Consider the following 15,068-nt stretch of genomic DNA (forward strand, 5'->3'; position numbering starts at 1 on the left):
AAACATGAACGAGGAACCACGGAGTGCTTATCCTGGAAGTCGAGAAATTTTATTAGCGGACTGACAGCTACCGAATTTGGGGTTGCGCGAAAAACGAATTGAAATAATTTATTGTAAACATGAACGAGGAACCACGGAGTGCTTATCCTGGAAGTCGAGAAATTTTATTAGCGGACTGACAGCTACCGAATTTGGGGTTGCGCGAAAAACGAATTGAAATAATTTATTGTAAACATGAACGAGGAACCACGGAGTGCTTATCCTGGAAGTCGAGAAATTTTATTAGCGGACTGACAGCTACCGAATTTGGGGTTGCGCGAAAAACGAATTGAAATAATTTATTGTAAACATGAACGAGGAACCACGGAGTGCTTATCCTGGAAGTCGAGAAATTTTATTAGCGGACTGACAGCTACCGAATTTGGGGTTGCGCGAAAAACGAATTGAAATAATTTATTGTAAACATGAACGAGGAATCACGGAGCGCTTATCCTGGAAGTCGAGAAATTTTATTAGCGGACTGACAGCTACCGAATTTGGGGTTGCGCGAAAAACGAATTGAAATAATTTATTGTAAACATGAACGAGGAACCACGGAGTGCTTATCCTGGAAGTCGAGAAATTTTATTAGCGCACTGACAGCTACTGAATTTGGGCTTGCGCGAAAAACGAATTGAAATAATTTATTGTAAACATGAAGCAGGAACCACGGAGCGCTTATCCTGGAAGTCGAGTTTCACCGCGTAGCGGACCCGCGCAGAAGCTACACAGTGCTTGGTCAAAAGTCACGAGGTCACGAACCTGTACAGCCGAAACTACGCAAAATTACTCCCGGAGGTCAAAAGTCATCAGGTCAAGTACCTGGACAGCCAAAACTACGGAGCGCTTGTTCTGGAAGTCGAGTTCCTGCAGGTAGTGGACCTCGAGCGCAAAAACTACGGAGCGCGTGTCCTGAAAGTCGAGTTTCGGGAGGTTGAGAACCCGGTACTCGAAATACGTAGCGGACCCGCAGCGCGGGATCCGGGAGGTTGAGAACCCGGTACTCGAAATTTGCGGAGCGCGACTCTCGTACGTCCGCTCTACTGCGCGGTTGTTTCCCGACTGAGGAATTCGGCTAGCTGATTTTGAATTGGTGACGTCACTTTCTGAACATCCGACATCCGAACTTTGGTTTCGACCTTTAATACTATGTATGACGATGTATGATGTATGATGTACGATGTATGATGCATGGTGTACGATGTATGATGATATGATATGATGTATAATGCTTTTAGTTTTCACGTTTCATACAAGAAATACACACTTCATCTCTCCTGCCGATTCCAGACTCAAGCGGCCAGGCCCTTCGATGGTCAGCCGTTGACTGAAGATATATTCTTCAGTGAACGACTCGGCTGATAACGCTGCCGTTCTGCGACAGTTGGATGATGAAAAATTTCGCTCGTATCTTTCAAATTTGTGTTAAAATACACTCGAAGTGTTAAGAAGCGTCGTTCTTTCTCTCCCTATCACCTTTCTAGGTCTTTAAATCACTACGCAGCGTTAAATACTGTCTCATATACGAAGCGTCCATTTCATCTCGTTCAAAATTAGCGCATCCGTGATGTATTACAGTTACTCCGAATTTTTTTCCATCCGAATACTTTTCGAAAAACAATTCTGCTCCTCCACCCAACGCAGATGCTTCACTTGCGACCAGCTAAAACAACGTTTCGATTCTATGCCTATGAAAATTCAAGATCGAGAGAGCAAATGAAAAGTTGTTGGAATAATTATGAATATTAATGTCATGGAATACATCGAGCGCGCGTCGAATAGAATCCCATTTCGAAACGAATAATTCTTCTCTTTTCATATCATAGCTAATCTAGTAATATAGGTAAATAGGATGGTTGGAGGTGTTCGGAAATGGTAGGACATTTCAAAAGTTAAAGTCGACGATGATCCGGTGCATCAATTTTGTCGTTACAGATTTTCTTTTCCCATGAGGCATAGAGTATTCAACAACGATAATGCAGTCCTTAAAATTCATCATTCATCTCTGTCTGGAAAGATAATTCGCAAGGCGTGGTGTTCTATTCTATTTGCATTATTAGAAAAATACCCGTACTCCACATACACTGTTTCTAATCTTTTGCTACATTTGGTTTAATCCCCATGCTTCCACAGCACGATTAGTCGGAAATGTTTTTGATTATCCATAATAAAATAAAAGAAGTAACAAAGCTTAAATTTATTGGTAAAGCTCTAATGAATACATCAAACTGCGGTCGAATCAATTCATTTATTATTTGCACATGACCTCTGTATATTTGATAAATTATTCCTAAATACATTGAAACATATGTATTTATAATGAAATATCATGCAATGGGCTGTGTAAACTATAAACTATAATTTCTATCGAATAGCTGCTTTTATGTCAACAAGGTTTTGAGACTCAGTTCAGTTCGTCCTCCTCCTCGTCCACCTCCGACCACCTCCAACAATCGCCAACCCCCTCGAACAACCACCGATAACCACCTCGGGTTGTACCTGGAATAGCAATAAATATTTTCAGTATAAGAACACATCAAAAATATTATGTGAGGATTAACATTTGAAAAGTGCTGGAATAAATTTTTTCTGGCACTATTCGGACGCAATTTTGCGAGACAAATCGATTAAGCGCAGTCCCGGTACGCTGCGAGCAGCGAATCAAAAGTTACAGCCAAAAAACCAGAACCCCAGTTTTCGAAATTTTTCAGCAGGTGCATTTTCCTTCGTAACTTCTTTCCTGTTGATCCCACGCTCTTTTCGCTGCGTTTTCTGAGTTCCTGGGGGTCCTATTAGTCAGGAAAGGGAATCTACAAGTCGAATCTGAAACCTCAAATTTTTGGCTCCAATCGATTGGGCGCAAACACAGATGCTTCGAGCAATGGATCAAATATGACATGTCAAAAACGAAGAATATTTCCGTATTCTCTCCGGATCCCTTCAGCTGGTGATTGTAAGATCTCCTATATCAATTTTTCGGTCCTTTTTTCGACCAAATAGTCCTGTTAGCCTCTTTCGAATCAATCCTTAGTAAAAAATTTTTAGACTTTCAAAATTGAAAATGGCAAAGCTAACGTACATGCTGATATTCACGTTAGTGCGGTAGCACATAAATCGTGCATGCATGTCGTATCTTCAACAAAGAGAGAATATCTATGTGGACAATTTCTACTCAGAATTTTTAACCGGAAAAAGAAATGTCCTAACAATAGCGTTTGATAAAGCATTTACGCCATGGCTGATAGATGGAGGATACAAAGATCATGACATTTGGTCACGAAAAAATTATCACCATAAATAACAGTGAAATGACTCGCAACCTTACCTACGCTCGCCGTTCTAATATTCCACAATGACTGTGGCATCAAGCTACATTTACATCACACACAGCTTTACTAGACTAAGGCATACTAAATAAATCTAAATCTCAATCTAATATATTGTTCATAACGGTGATGAAATAAAAAACTTGGACATAAGATGCAGTTGCAGGTGATACTACAGAAAAATATATTTTGTAATATGAAGTGCGGTCGCGGCTTGATGAAATCAGCTGTTCAACTATCGCATGGACAAAAAGCATCTTTTAGACGTTCGTGAAACGTTTGGAAACTTCTACATGCGTCGAGCAAAGACGGTTTCGCGGATCAGAAGCTGACGTGAGACTTCGAAACGTCAATGTCTTCATCTACCGACATAATATCAATTATTTTTATGGGACGCATATTCTCGGTATATTATTAGCCTCGCATTTCAAGTCGTTCCAACGCCGAGCAATGTAGCTGCAAATAATTGGTACACGAAACCTTTTTGTTACCCACATTTCAGGATAGAGGAGAGTGTAGCAAATGCCGTAAAGTGATATTAACAGCAGACGATTTCACGTATTAATTCATGCTCCGTGACGTACAAATCAAAATTTCTTTACGTTACTATCACTAGACCAGAAATTCCATCGATCGTCTGGTTTTATTATATTAATACTATGGGAATGATTTTCTTTTTTCGATTGCAATACATTTTTGCTAACGCTTTTGTCGCCTTACCTTTTGCCCAGAAAAGCTCACAAGACATAAGTGCCGACAGTGATATAGACAATTATGGCACATCCATCTTTCGTTCCAACAATTTATATCTCAATTTTTCTGCTTTCGTACTGTGAAGCAATCTGATAAAAACACATGTAGCCGAGAAATCGTTCCGCGTCGTGCCTGAGTTAATGCTTTCTCTTACTGAACTGTATGTAAAGTTGCCTGCAATACGGCGTCCGATTTTTCGATGGCTTGCAAGTAGTTCAAGCTCCGGTAAGTTTTATGCACGGTTTGCATGCCCTGCTACTGCTGATGCCTAAGAAAAGCTTTTCTTTTCACAAAGTAGTTCGATCTTGAATTTTATATCATCAATGATCTACCAATCTAGCCTTCAACCACTCTTTTGGCAGAATATCGTAGGCTTGAACAATTGCACAAGGAAAAGAAATTTTAACGAACTTAACAAAGTCATTCGTTCTCTCACGACTTACTGAATATTCATCTGATTTATATTGGTACTAATTATAGGACTGTACCATGATATACGTCGGCTGAATTCGACCTTAGCACAGTTATAGCGACTATAAAGAATCACGCATACTTTAAATACGTATTTTGTACGTCACGAGAAAAGATGATAATTCACTCGAGCCAATGAGACTTTTTTCTCAGCGTACGGTCGCGCCTTATGTACACGTGGTAGCGCAGGATGTACGAGGTGTCATAAATCAAAGAACATATACTCGGAACCCGTATAATGCGCGCCCTGTAGTAGTTAGAGATTGTGTTGAAGACGGTTCCGAGGTCGAAAAGGGAGCGAAGGAGCCGGGGAACCAGTGAAGTTAATTCGGGTAAATTACAGCTGCAGATCGTAACCTCTCCTAACCCAACGCTCAACTGAAAACTGAATTATTTATCAAATAGTTCATTTGCATATATATTAGCGCTTCTCCGCCGCTTGTGGTTGCTCGAATTAAGGTTCCATGAAACTTTAGATGCGCACCTACGCCCTTGCTAAACTGCAGCGACGATATCTGCGAATCCTTTAGACATCCGTGTCTATCTGTCTACGAAAATGTATATTATATAAAAGTTGAGATGAAAGAAAGAAAAAAAAATTTGCGTCTCCGATCCATACGTACAAGCCTCGACTAAATTGATTATTGACGCTTATCTTGATGGGGGTACTTTGGGGAAAATCTGGTGAAAAATATCAGGGATGACGACCTCTCGCAATTAGGAGGAATGAGATATGGTTCCTCATTTATAACATATAAAGTTATATACGTGTTGTACAACTTTTTTACTCTCCTCCACATCTATAGGCATCCGTAATTATGTTCCACTCTGGGATCCGGCATGTGGGAATAACTGATTACACCTACCAAGCATCGCGCGGGTCACTTCGCTAATTAGAGAAAAAATGTGGACTTTTAGAAAATGGTTTGGAAGTATAAGCCAAGCAGGGGAGGTGGGAGTTTAACGTGCGCGCGTATAAGTACTTTGAAAATTTGTTAAATCCTTGGCGACAAACCAGCGGGAAACATTCGACTGACAACGTGAATTCTACGAAGGCGTCTCTCTCTCAGTGTTTTCCAGCTTCTGACTAACAATTAATTCCGCGACTTCCAATTTCTACGAATTATTTTCCCACCCCTGGTAATCACAACTTTCTCCGCGCTTATATCTATAGCGTAAAATGTCATGCACTCCACATTGGAAGATATAATTAATCATTTAACAGTTACCTACATATTCATGCTACTCCACGTGCTTTTTCGTTCATTCCGAATTACACCGCTATTACCGACGTTGGAATACGAATTTTGCAGCCAGAAAACTCGATTCATCGTAGGACTTGATGATGGCTCAATAAAAATTCTTATTACTTCAACCATTTCCAGGACATGCCCCACTAAAACAAGTCAGCGTTAGAGTAATAATTTCGTGTTTCATACTATCCGTTCCGTTTCACCGAGCAAGAGTTACTGCTTTTTCGTCTACCGATAGATAGCTTCAGTCTCAAGCGTCCCAAGTAGATAATCAAACAATTATACAATGAAACCAATTTATCTTAACCGAGGTCTTACAAAATCCATATTTGTATCTAGATTTAACCGAATGAATTTCCATGTACAAACGTCAGAGTATTACGAAATTCATTCGTTTTGCATACCAGGAGCTTGAGTGTTGTTAATGAATGAAAAAAATCTAAACTAGCCTTGAATCTCGCTGATTATACATTTTGGTATTGTGTTTGAATGAGGGAGGAACGGACGTAACTGATGTGCAGGGAATTCTAATCGGAGTTCTCTGTTTTCGTAATTAGAGTGCACATAAATTGCACCTTTTTTTTGTGCGGTTTTACAACTAAAACCGAGCTCCGGAAGTGGCGAGAGTTTCCCAGCCAGATCCCAGTTTAATAACCCGCCAAGAGACACAGCGGTGTTATGATTTTGGCATTATCTGGTTTGCGGTTTAGCGCCGGGTAGGTAAAGGCATATACATTACCGCGTATATCTACTTCATATACTTGCCTGCGCGTATAGTCGGCGTTACCAAACTTACCGAAACCGAGAAAATAAAGCTGATTTTCTTTAATTTCCTCACACCGAAATCATATAAGTGACAAGGATCACGAGTGGAGACAGTGAGTGTTATAATTTTTATATATAGATTTATTGATGATTTTTGAATATCCGTCGATAAAGTTGTTTATGTACAAAATAATGTTGAGATATATATGTATATATATTATATGTATATATTACATAGATATTATATAGATATACATATATATCTGTTTTAAAGTTATTTAAGTTATAATTAGTATCTTATGTATATATTTATATATATAACGTCGAGATGAACGAGCAATTGCAAGAGAAGAATATAGCTATCTATTTATCCGAGTATTTGCATTTGCTCACCCAAGTCGTGGACTTATATTATGTCGAAAGTACGGAATAACTTGAGTTTTTTTTTTTTTCCTCTTAAGAGTGAGATATAGATATATTCCTTCCGTTCGACTATTTACATCACCGATAGATTATGAGATATAAGATAAGAGAATTCAAGACTCGGTAGTCTATGCGTCTATACCGCAAAGAGAAATCAAGTAAACCGTAGCGAGACTGCAAAGTTTTGTAATCGTCACTGCTTCCGTTTTTTCGATAATTTTCATTTCCTTCCGTCCTTCCTTCCTAAGATTTGCAGAGTATGTGAAAATCGTTTATTAGTTTATTTCTTGTTCAGCAATACGTTCAGCGTTAAGAGATGAGTTCAGGTAAAGAATGTAAATCCAAGTAAAAATTATGATCCTTAATACACATACATACCTTATGCGTGATAAAGAATAGCTCTGTACCAAACTAGTTTAAAGTCAGACTTATGCTCCCTGCATTGCGGTTTTATTTTTCATTCTCAATAATTTATAAAAAGTAATACATAAGTTGAAGCGAAAACGGAATACAAGAATTCATCGCTCAGCTGTAGAAAAAATGCTTTGAATGATATTTGAAATGGTAAAAAACAAACTAAATAACAGTAATAAAAGAATAACGGAGCATAAATTGACTTTAATCAGATTCAATATGCCTACGATAATAATTTAAGTGACATGTATAACGTACACATGTGTATGTGTATGTGTGTATGTGTTATGTACCATGGATTATTCGCAGCTGTCGCAAAAGGCTGAATTAGTGAATTACTGATTAGGCTACATAATATGTTATATATATATGAAACAACTTAACATCGCCTAGATCGATTTTGAACGTGAATAGTCAAGTCAGCATATGACGATATAATTTTGAAAATATCTTTACAAGCAGTTCAGTGTGACTGTATATTGCTTTGTCGTTAAGGCTTGTGCTTTTTTTTTTAATAATGCTTTATTACACGAATGTACAACAACTATATGTCTTTTTTGAAATACCTTAAAGAATATTGAGCTTCCACGTTTGTTATGTTGGAAATAACAAAACACTTTTATTGAACATCGATGAAAGATGAAAAGGTTTCGCTCTTTTCTCTGCAAATTTTATTCTAGCAATAAGAGAAAAAAAAACAATTCTACAAAAACGAGAAAAGCTATCTGCGAAAGCAGTAAGATCTCAAGTGAAATGCATGCAGCGTGAAAGTATCATATGGATATTTATGTAGAAAAGTACACGACACCGAGAAAAAACCAAGTAATGGAGAGCAAAAAAAAAATATTGAAAGAAAGTAAGAGAGAAGTGTTGTTATAGATATAAGAACGATAATGTGTGCATTTCATAATATATATGATATAATAGGAGCGATGAGCCGATTTCAATATCAAATACGTACCTATGTATAAAGATAGTAGTTTATTTATAATATAGCGTTACAAACGATAAATCATAACCTAGACCGATATTTTACTTTTTCAATTTTCATCTTTATTCCATTTTTTGTTTCGTAAATGCATATTATACGCTCATGCTAATAATAAATTTTGTACAATAATTTAATATCCTCATCATTTATCATTATTCTTAATATTATTAATGTTATTATTATTATTACCGTTCGGTCTTAATTTAGTTTTAGATTTAATCGTAACATTATAATCTTCACCGACTTATTCTTCAACTTCTATTGGTTGACTAGCATTACAAAACGATCAAATTTACACAGACGACATCTCCTCGTATAATAATTTTCACTTGGTATATTGTAATATATATATTTTTTTATTATTTTCTTTTTATTCGCATACTTGCATAATTTTTTGACCCTTCGATTTGTTCTCTACTTCTTTTTCTCTCGACCTCGCAATTCAAGACGTATTTTGCATGCCGCTATCTGGTAAATGAAATGCGCAAAACAACGGCAGTGATATATGGCAAACATCCGCGGATGCTGAGATTCATCTTCAAGATTGAAAACATTTTTTCTTATTAAATAATTGTCTGTTGTATTATATATTTATTTACTTTATCACTCAAATTGTTCTATTGAATATGTATACCATTTATGTAACATGTAAGATCGTGTGAATTTTCATATTGTCTATCTATGTATATCAACGGGTTTTGTATGAAAATTTGTAGACAAAAAAGTGCAATACACGATATAAACTAAGGTATACACGGTACGCGATTTTAATACTTGATAACGAAAATCCCAGGCTGAAGATTGACAAGATAAATGAAGAAAAAATGTACGCCGAATAAACGATGTAACCATTTATCGATCTTCAGATAAGAACTCGATCGTTTTGAAGCGCAATTTTAATCTGACGTGATATTATGGATAAATTTATTTAGTCTCTTTTTTAATTTCAGTTAAAATTTATTTGTTGTTTGAATATTATATAGTCTCTTTCAATTATTCATTGGAATTTTTACGAACGTCTTTTTCCTTTCCATTAATTGAGTTATTCAAAAAGACGATAAATATTAAACGAGCACCCTAAATACGAAATTTCAATTTAGTCTTATGTGTCTCCGTATCCTATCGGTATTTTTTTCAAATTTATTCCCCTTATATAATTCTTACCCCAGTCATACAAGCAAAACAATCTAAAGATCAGTGAAATTTGTATAATCCATGAGGTAATATCAGAGAAAACCTAGCGATAGTTTCTTTTTCCTTTGCTTCTCATCTGACTGACGTAAAAAGAATATATATATAATTGTATGTGTAAAAAAATAAAGTACCAAAAAGAAAAGGAAACAAAGACAACGAGACAAATAAATGCATGATTACATTTATAGAGGAGAAAATTCTCGCTGCAGGTTAAGTAAAGCACTGATCGCAATTCTTCCTGCTCCGTGGCTTAGCTCAAGGTGCAATCACCTTTTCTCACCCAAGATGGCGATGGAATTCCACCGAGTACACTCCAGCCAAGAAATAATGTTATCCGTTATAGGTAAATGCAAAATATCTTGTTTGCCAGATAAACGTTGACGAATCAACTTGAAAGCAGAATAAAACGACGAAAATGAATTGAAGGACAAGTAATTATATCCGTACGAAACAATTTTGCACGTAAGCGCGAATAAAAAACAATTACAGAGTATAAATTAGTTGGTCAAAAAAAGGAAAGGATGAGAAGATTTTTTCATGCAATGTACGGGTTAAAAAAAAAGAGAAAAAACAGTATATTAAAAATTAAAAATAATGTAGGAATGATCGACAACTGGCAATATCTACACACGTTTATGACGGGCCCGTATGTTTCCTTCGACAGGGAATTGTGTTTTTTAACCCTAAACTATATTATGTATACATGTATGTATATATATAATATTATACAATGTTTTCTCTCCTCATTATAAATCGCTAATAGACAATTATTGGTGTTTTAGAAAATAGGTCGACCGTCTAGAATAAATATCAATTTTACATATACATATATCGCACGTATGCGTAAGTTACGATTATTTATTATATTATTAATAAATTTTATTACTCAGCTTTACTATGTTACACGACGCCCTTTATGTATGTATCTTTATCTCTTTTCAATTTTAAAACTTTTCGATTTATTGTTGATTCAAGTTTGACAACGGTAAAATATTCAAACCAAATCAAGCACTAAAGGCAATTAAAGAAAAAAAAAGAAGAAAAAAAAAACAAAGTAAGTAAATAAAAAATAAAACAATAAAGCTCGAAACAAAGCCATGTCCGAAAATGAGATGAAAAGAAAAAAAGGATATATACACGCTAAAAAATCACTCACAGATTCGAATTAAGCAGTTAAGGTTTAACGTAGGTTTAATCGTAAATTTCTCATCAGCATTGAATTAGATTCGCACGTACACAGTCGGAACGTATTCGTGTACGTGTATTTATAAACTCTGCATATATCGCGGCTCGCGTTGCGTGATGGCGACGGAAATCAACCCGTTGAATTCCGGTCAGAGATAATCCCTCCAGGTTCTCCTTGGCACATCTGACACCGGTTGTTAAACCTTCGCCCAGCGATAACGACACTTGGATAGTTTCACGTTGCCGAGCGTATACACGGTACACATTATACGTACACGTGTATTAAGAATAAAATGACATATTCATATACATTGTATACTCTCTTATCACGTACAGTCCAAGATTAAGTGAAAACCCTAGCACGTATTGTGGGAGTATATGTGTGTGTGTGTGTGTGTGTGTGCAGTCACAGCTAACTTTCTACGATTCTGCACTGCATTATTACATTTTTAAACGTGTCCTTTTTTTACTCACTTATCATTATCCTATTATCAATCTTCAAATTTCTTACTCATTTATATTTATTTTATTTATTTATTTATTTTTTTTTTCAGTTTTTTTCCTTTTTCTTCATTAAATTAGTTATTTGTTATGTATTTTTTTTTTCATTTTTTCTTTTCTTTTTGTTTCGTTTAAATTACCTTTCAGTCTTCTGTTTCCAACGCGGTTCCGCACCTCATCATCATTATCCTGACCCTCGGCTTCTCTTCAATCCTCACATCATCGCGCATATCGAAGCATCGTATGATAGCAACAAACAACGCGTCAACGTATATGTGCTATATATCCTTATAATATCCAATAATAATATGTATACCCCTTTATTATATATGTATAATAACTTGTAGCAACGTGCCGTCATTCGTTACGTTGAAAGAAAGTGAAAAAAGAAACAAAAGAACGTAAAAGACCGAAAGAATCATATGCACTTCAGGCACGATAAGTACCAATGATCCCATTCCTGTCACGGTGTTCCTGAAGATCTTGCTCAAGGGCGTCTCTGTGTTTCTGATGATAATGATGATGATGATCCCTCTCCCTCTCCCTCTCTCTCTCCCTTTCCCTGTCCCTCTCCCTCTCCCTATGATGATAATGATGATGCGGCGTGTGACCGTTTACCGTCAGAGTCGGATAAGAGGACTGATTACAAGAGGGGGGATGAGATCGGGGCGGCGGCGGCGGATGCCCGGGTATTATGCCATTTTGCAACGAACTCCTGCACGACGATCTGCCGCCCGATTCAACCAGCGAACCGTTCTCGTTACCACCGCGTGCCGGAAGCGCGGGAACAGTGGATGATGCCTGATGATTCCGCCTCAGCGAATGATTCGCCATGTGGTGTATCCTCGGTGCGGTACCATTGATACCGTTGCAGGTCACGTCTCCCTTCTGCTGTTGCTGCTGCTGCTGCTGGTGATGTTGTTGCTGCTGCTTTTGCTGATGGTGAAGGGAACCGGAATTGTTGGTCCCGGTATTGGAGTTACCGGAAGCCGAGCTCGTTCCCCGTTGTACACCCGAGCAGGGCAGCGTCCCCGGCCTGCGCATTTGTCGCGCTGTTTCACCGTCGATGTAGGTGAACCCATCGGCAGGCGTGGTTCCACCGTGTGGCAGGAACCAAACGCCGCCGTTGCCGGGGCTCGCAGCCCTGAGTTCTAGCTACAGTTCGGTAACCGGTATTGGTTTTATGCCTGCGGCAACTTGGGCCTGCTGCTGGGCGTGAGCCGCCCTGACGATGTACTCGTCGTCGGAGAAGGTCTTCTGGTACTCGTGCTCCTTCCGCGATATCGCCCGGTTCTTGTAGTCCTTCAAGGCGTCGCGTACCCGCCGCCTGCACCTGTAATACAGGAGAAGCGCCAGTCCGGCGAAGAGTACGAGTCCGGCACCTCCCAGGGTCGCGACCAGGGCCTGTCGCCTCGGGTCCGAGAAGGCGCATCCCAGCTCGTCCGGCGCCATTCCCTTCAGGGACTTGCCCCGTAGATCCTGAGGCTCGGCGCATACCACCGGCGTCGAGTTTCGGGCTGCCAGGACCTCCGACAACCAGTGGAGCTCGCAGTCGCAGACCAGCGGATTTTCACCAAGGTCCAATCGCCTGAGCTCGCCCCACGCTACGAGGGATTCGGAGAACGTGACGAAGGCGTTGTCCCGCAGCATGAGGTGCCTCAAGTTTGGCAGTCCGGCCAAGGCGCCGTCCTCCATGCTGACCAGCCGCTTGTTGCTGTTCAGTGATATGCTCTCGAGGTTCGCGTTGTCGTTGAAAGCCCCGCGTTCCACGGTCGTCAGGAGTTTCGCGCCGCAAACTTCGAGTCGTTTAAGGTTCGAGAGACCGTGAAAGGCGCCGGCTCTCAGCGCGGTGAAATCGTTCTGTCCGAGGGTGAGGTCCTCAAGCCGAGGAAGAGTGGCCAGCTGCCTCGTCGGCACTTCCCGCAGCTTGTTGCCTCCGAGTTTGAGGTTCCTCAGGGCGTTCAGACCCCGGAATGCCCCTTCGCTGACGTTGTCCAGTCCGGCCCCCGTAACGTCGAGGACGGCGAGTCGGCTCAGCCCGTTGAAACCGTCGTCGGGTAGCGACGAGAAGGCGTTCAGGCCGATGTGGAGTTCGGCGAGAGCGTTAAGGGGGCTCAGCGCAGGGGACGGAATGCCCCTGAGCTGGTTGTCGTCGAGGTATAGAACCCGGAGGGAACCGAGTCGCTGGAAAGCCTCGGGGTCCACCCTGGATATACGGTTCTGACCGAGATCGAGCTCCTCGAGTTTGGTCAGCGACGTGAAGAGGCCGTTCTTCAGGATCTCCAGGTAATTGTCCCGCAGGTTCAACACCGTCAGGGACTTGAGTCCCTGAAACGTCCGTTCGGTCAGCGCCGAGATTTTGTTGTGCTTCAGGTGGAGCTCGACGAGCTGTTTCTGGGCCTCGAAACTGTTGTTCGGTATCGTGACGAGGTGGTTGTTCGACAGATCAACGTTCCTCAGGTCACCGTAGAACTGGAAAGCAGCGTCGACGATTTTTATCCGATTCTCCTTCAGCACTATCCTCTGTATCGAGGGGTTCAGGGCGATTGGTATGACCTCGAGGTTCGCCTGGACACAGGAGACCACCAGGGTCTCGTCGTCGCAGTCGCATCCGTTCGGGCAGAAGGTCGCTGCTGTTTCGACCGAGTTCAGTACCGCCGCCAGCAGCATTACGAGATGCAGCTTCGAGGCACTGTGACGTCTCGACACCTGGAAGCACAAAGAGATAATATAGCGTTAAAGGGTGTGCCGGTAGGAAAATGTCACATATAAGAGTTAGAATGGAGAGCAACATTTATCTCGCAACGGCAATAAGCTAAATTTAGATCAAGCTTTTTTCTCCCTTCTTTTTTCAATAGCGTTACCATGTCACCAACGATACACGAATACGAATCTCTTTCCAGTTTCCCTTGCCGGCAGGCTCTCAAATTTTCTTCTCTTTAACTTTGGAGAAAAACAAACAAGGACAGAAAGAAGAAAGGAAAGCTTGTTCGTTAGAATGTTTAGACGACTGTTTGTAGGAAATCGATGTAAGATCATCGTTGATTGAAACCGAAAAAGAAGGAAGAAAGGAAACGGAAGGTGAGTATTCGTCGAAGCAAGTGTGATATTAAACTGCCCTCTTCGTTCAAATACCGCAACAACCGATGCTTACAGAGACGCGCTCTTGATGCCTTGCGGATGATAACCTGGCGGATTTTTTATCTGCGGTTAAGAAGCATGGTGTCGGCGTTTCCGCTAAACCTGCGAAAGACCTGCGTAGGATATATTTACGGCGTATCTCTAGTTATCTTTAGCACCCCTAGAGGACAGCAACCGCGATGAAGGAGAAGGAGGAGGAACGGAACGAAACGGGGGAGGATATATCGCGAAAATGTGTGCCGATATACGTTTTCAGCACGATTCGTCCCTCCCTTTCGCCACCCCAGCCCAATATCCTTATCGGATTTATAGTTATCCGCTATTTGTATATAAAATACGAGCCTATACCATTTTTGCTCAGTTTTTTTCCCTGCTCGCTTCTGATTTTTTTTTCTTGATATATGTATATACTTTCGCCCTATCGTATTACTCGCATTAACCGCATGTGATGGCAATTTTACGATAATAAAAGTTTCACGATCGATTCTCATGCGATACGTGGGGGGGATTATTACCTGAAACTGAGCATCAGATCGTTCGATTTTTTTTTACGTTTATCCACAATTTTTTTTTCTGAAGCTACAATCGTATCAGTCGATGTGAATAACATCA

At 40.0% G+C, this 15,068-nt stretch overlaps 2 protein-coding genes across 4 annotated transcripts in view; both read right to left on the reverse strand.

The window, feature by feature from the left end:
• Positions 1-825: 825 nt before the first annotated feature.
• Positions 826-12,359, reverse strand: LOC124297801 (probable E3 ubiquitin-protein ligase IRF2BPL). The gene is made up of 2 exons (XM_046749117.1): positions 11,934-12,359; positions 826-951 (listed from the first exon to the last, which is right to left on the reverse strand). The coding sequence occupies exons 1-2, from the start codon at positions 12,357-12,359 to the stop codon at positions 826-828; spliced, it is 552 nt and encodes a 183-aa protein (XP_046605073.1).
• Positions 6,974-15,068, reverse strand: part of LOC124298734 (leucine-rich repeats and immunoglobulin-like domains protein 1) — a 305,656-nt gene continuing 297,561 nt past the window's right edge. For all 3 annotated transcript variants that reach the window (XM_046751149.1, XM_046751148.1, XM_046751147.1), the window contains one exon: positions 6,974-14,024. In XM_046751149.1, coding sequence (XP_046607105.1) covers positions 12,471-14,024 — 1,554 coding nt within the window. In that variant the 3' untranslated portion in view covers positions 6,974-12,470. The remainder of the gene's footprint in view (positions 14,025-15,068) is intronic.

Source organism: Neodiprion virginianus, chromosome 2 (genome assembly GCF_021901495.1).
Source record: "Neodiprion virginianus isolate iyNeoVirg1 chromosome 2, iyNeoVirg1.1, whole genome shotgun sequence".
NCBI lineage: Eukaryota > Metazoa > Arthropoda > Insecta > Hymenoptera > Diprionidae > Neodiprion > Neodiprion virginianus.

What these genes read in the sequence shown, in the direction of transcription:
- LOC124297801 (XM_046749117.1), bottom strand. Translation starts at nt 12,359, where the DNA reads ATGCGCAGGCCGGGGACGCTGCCCTGCTCGGGTGTACAACGGGGAACG. An exon ending in CCTCTTATCCGACTCTGACG is followed by an intron (nt 952 to 11,933) that starts GTAAACGGTCAC and finishes CTCGACTTTCAG; the next exon opens with GACACGCGCTCCGTAGTTTT.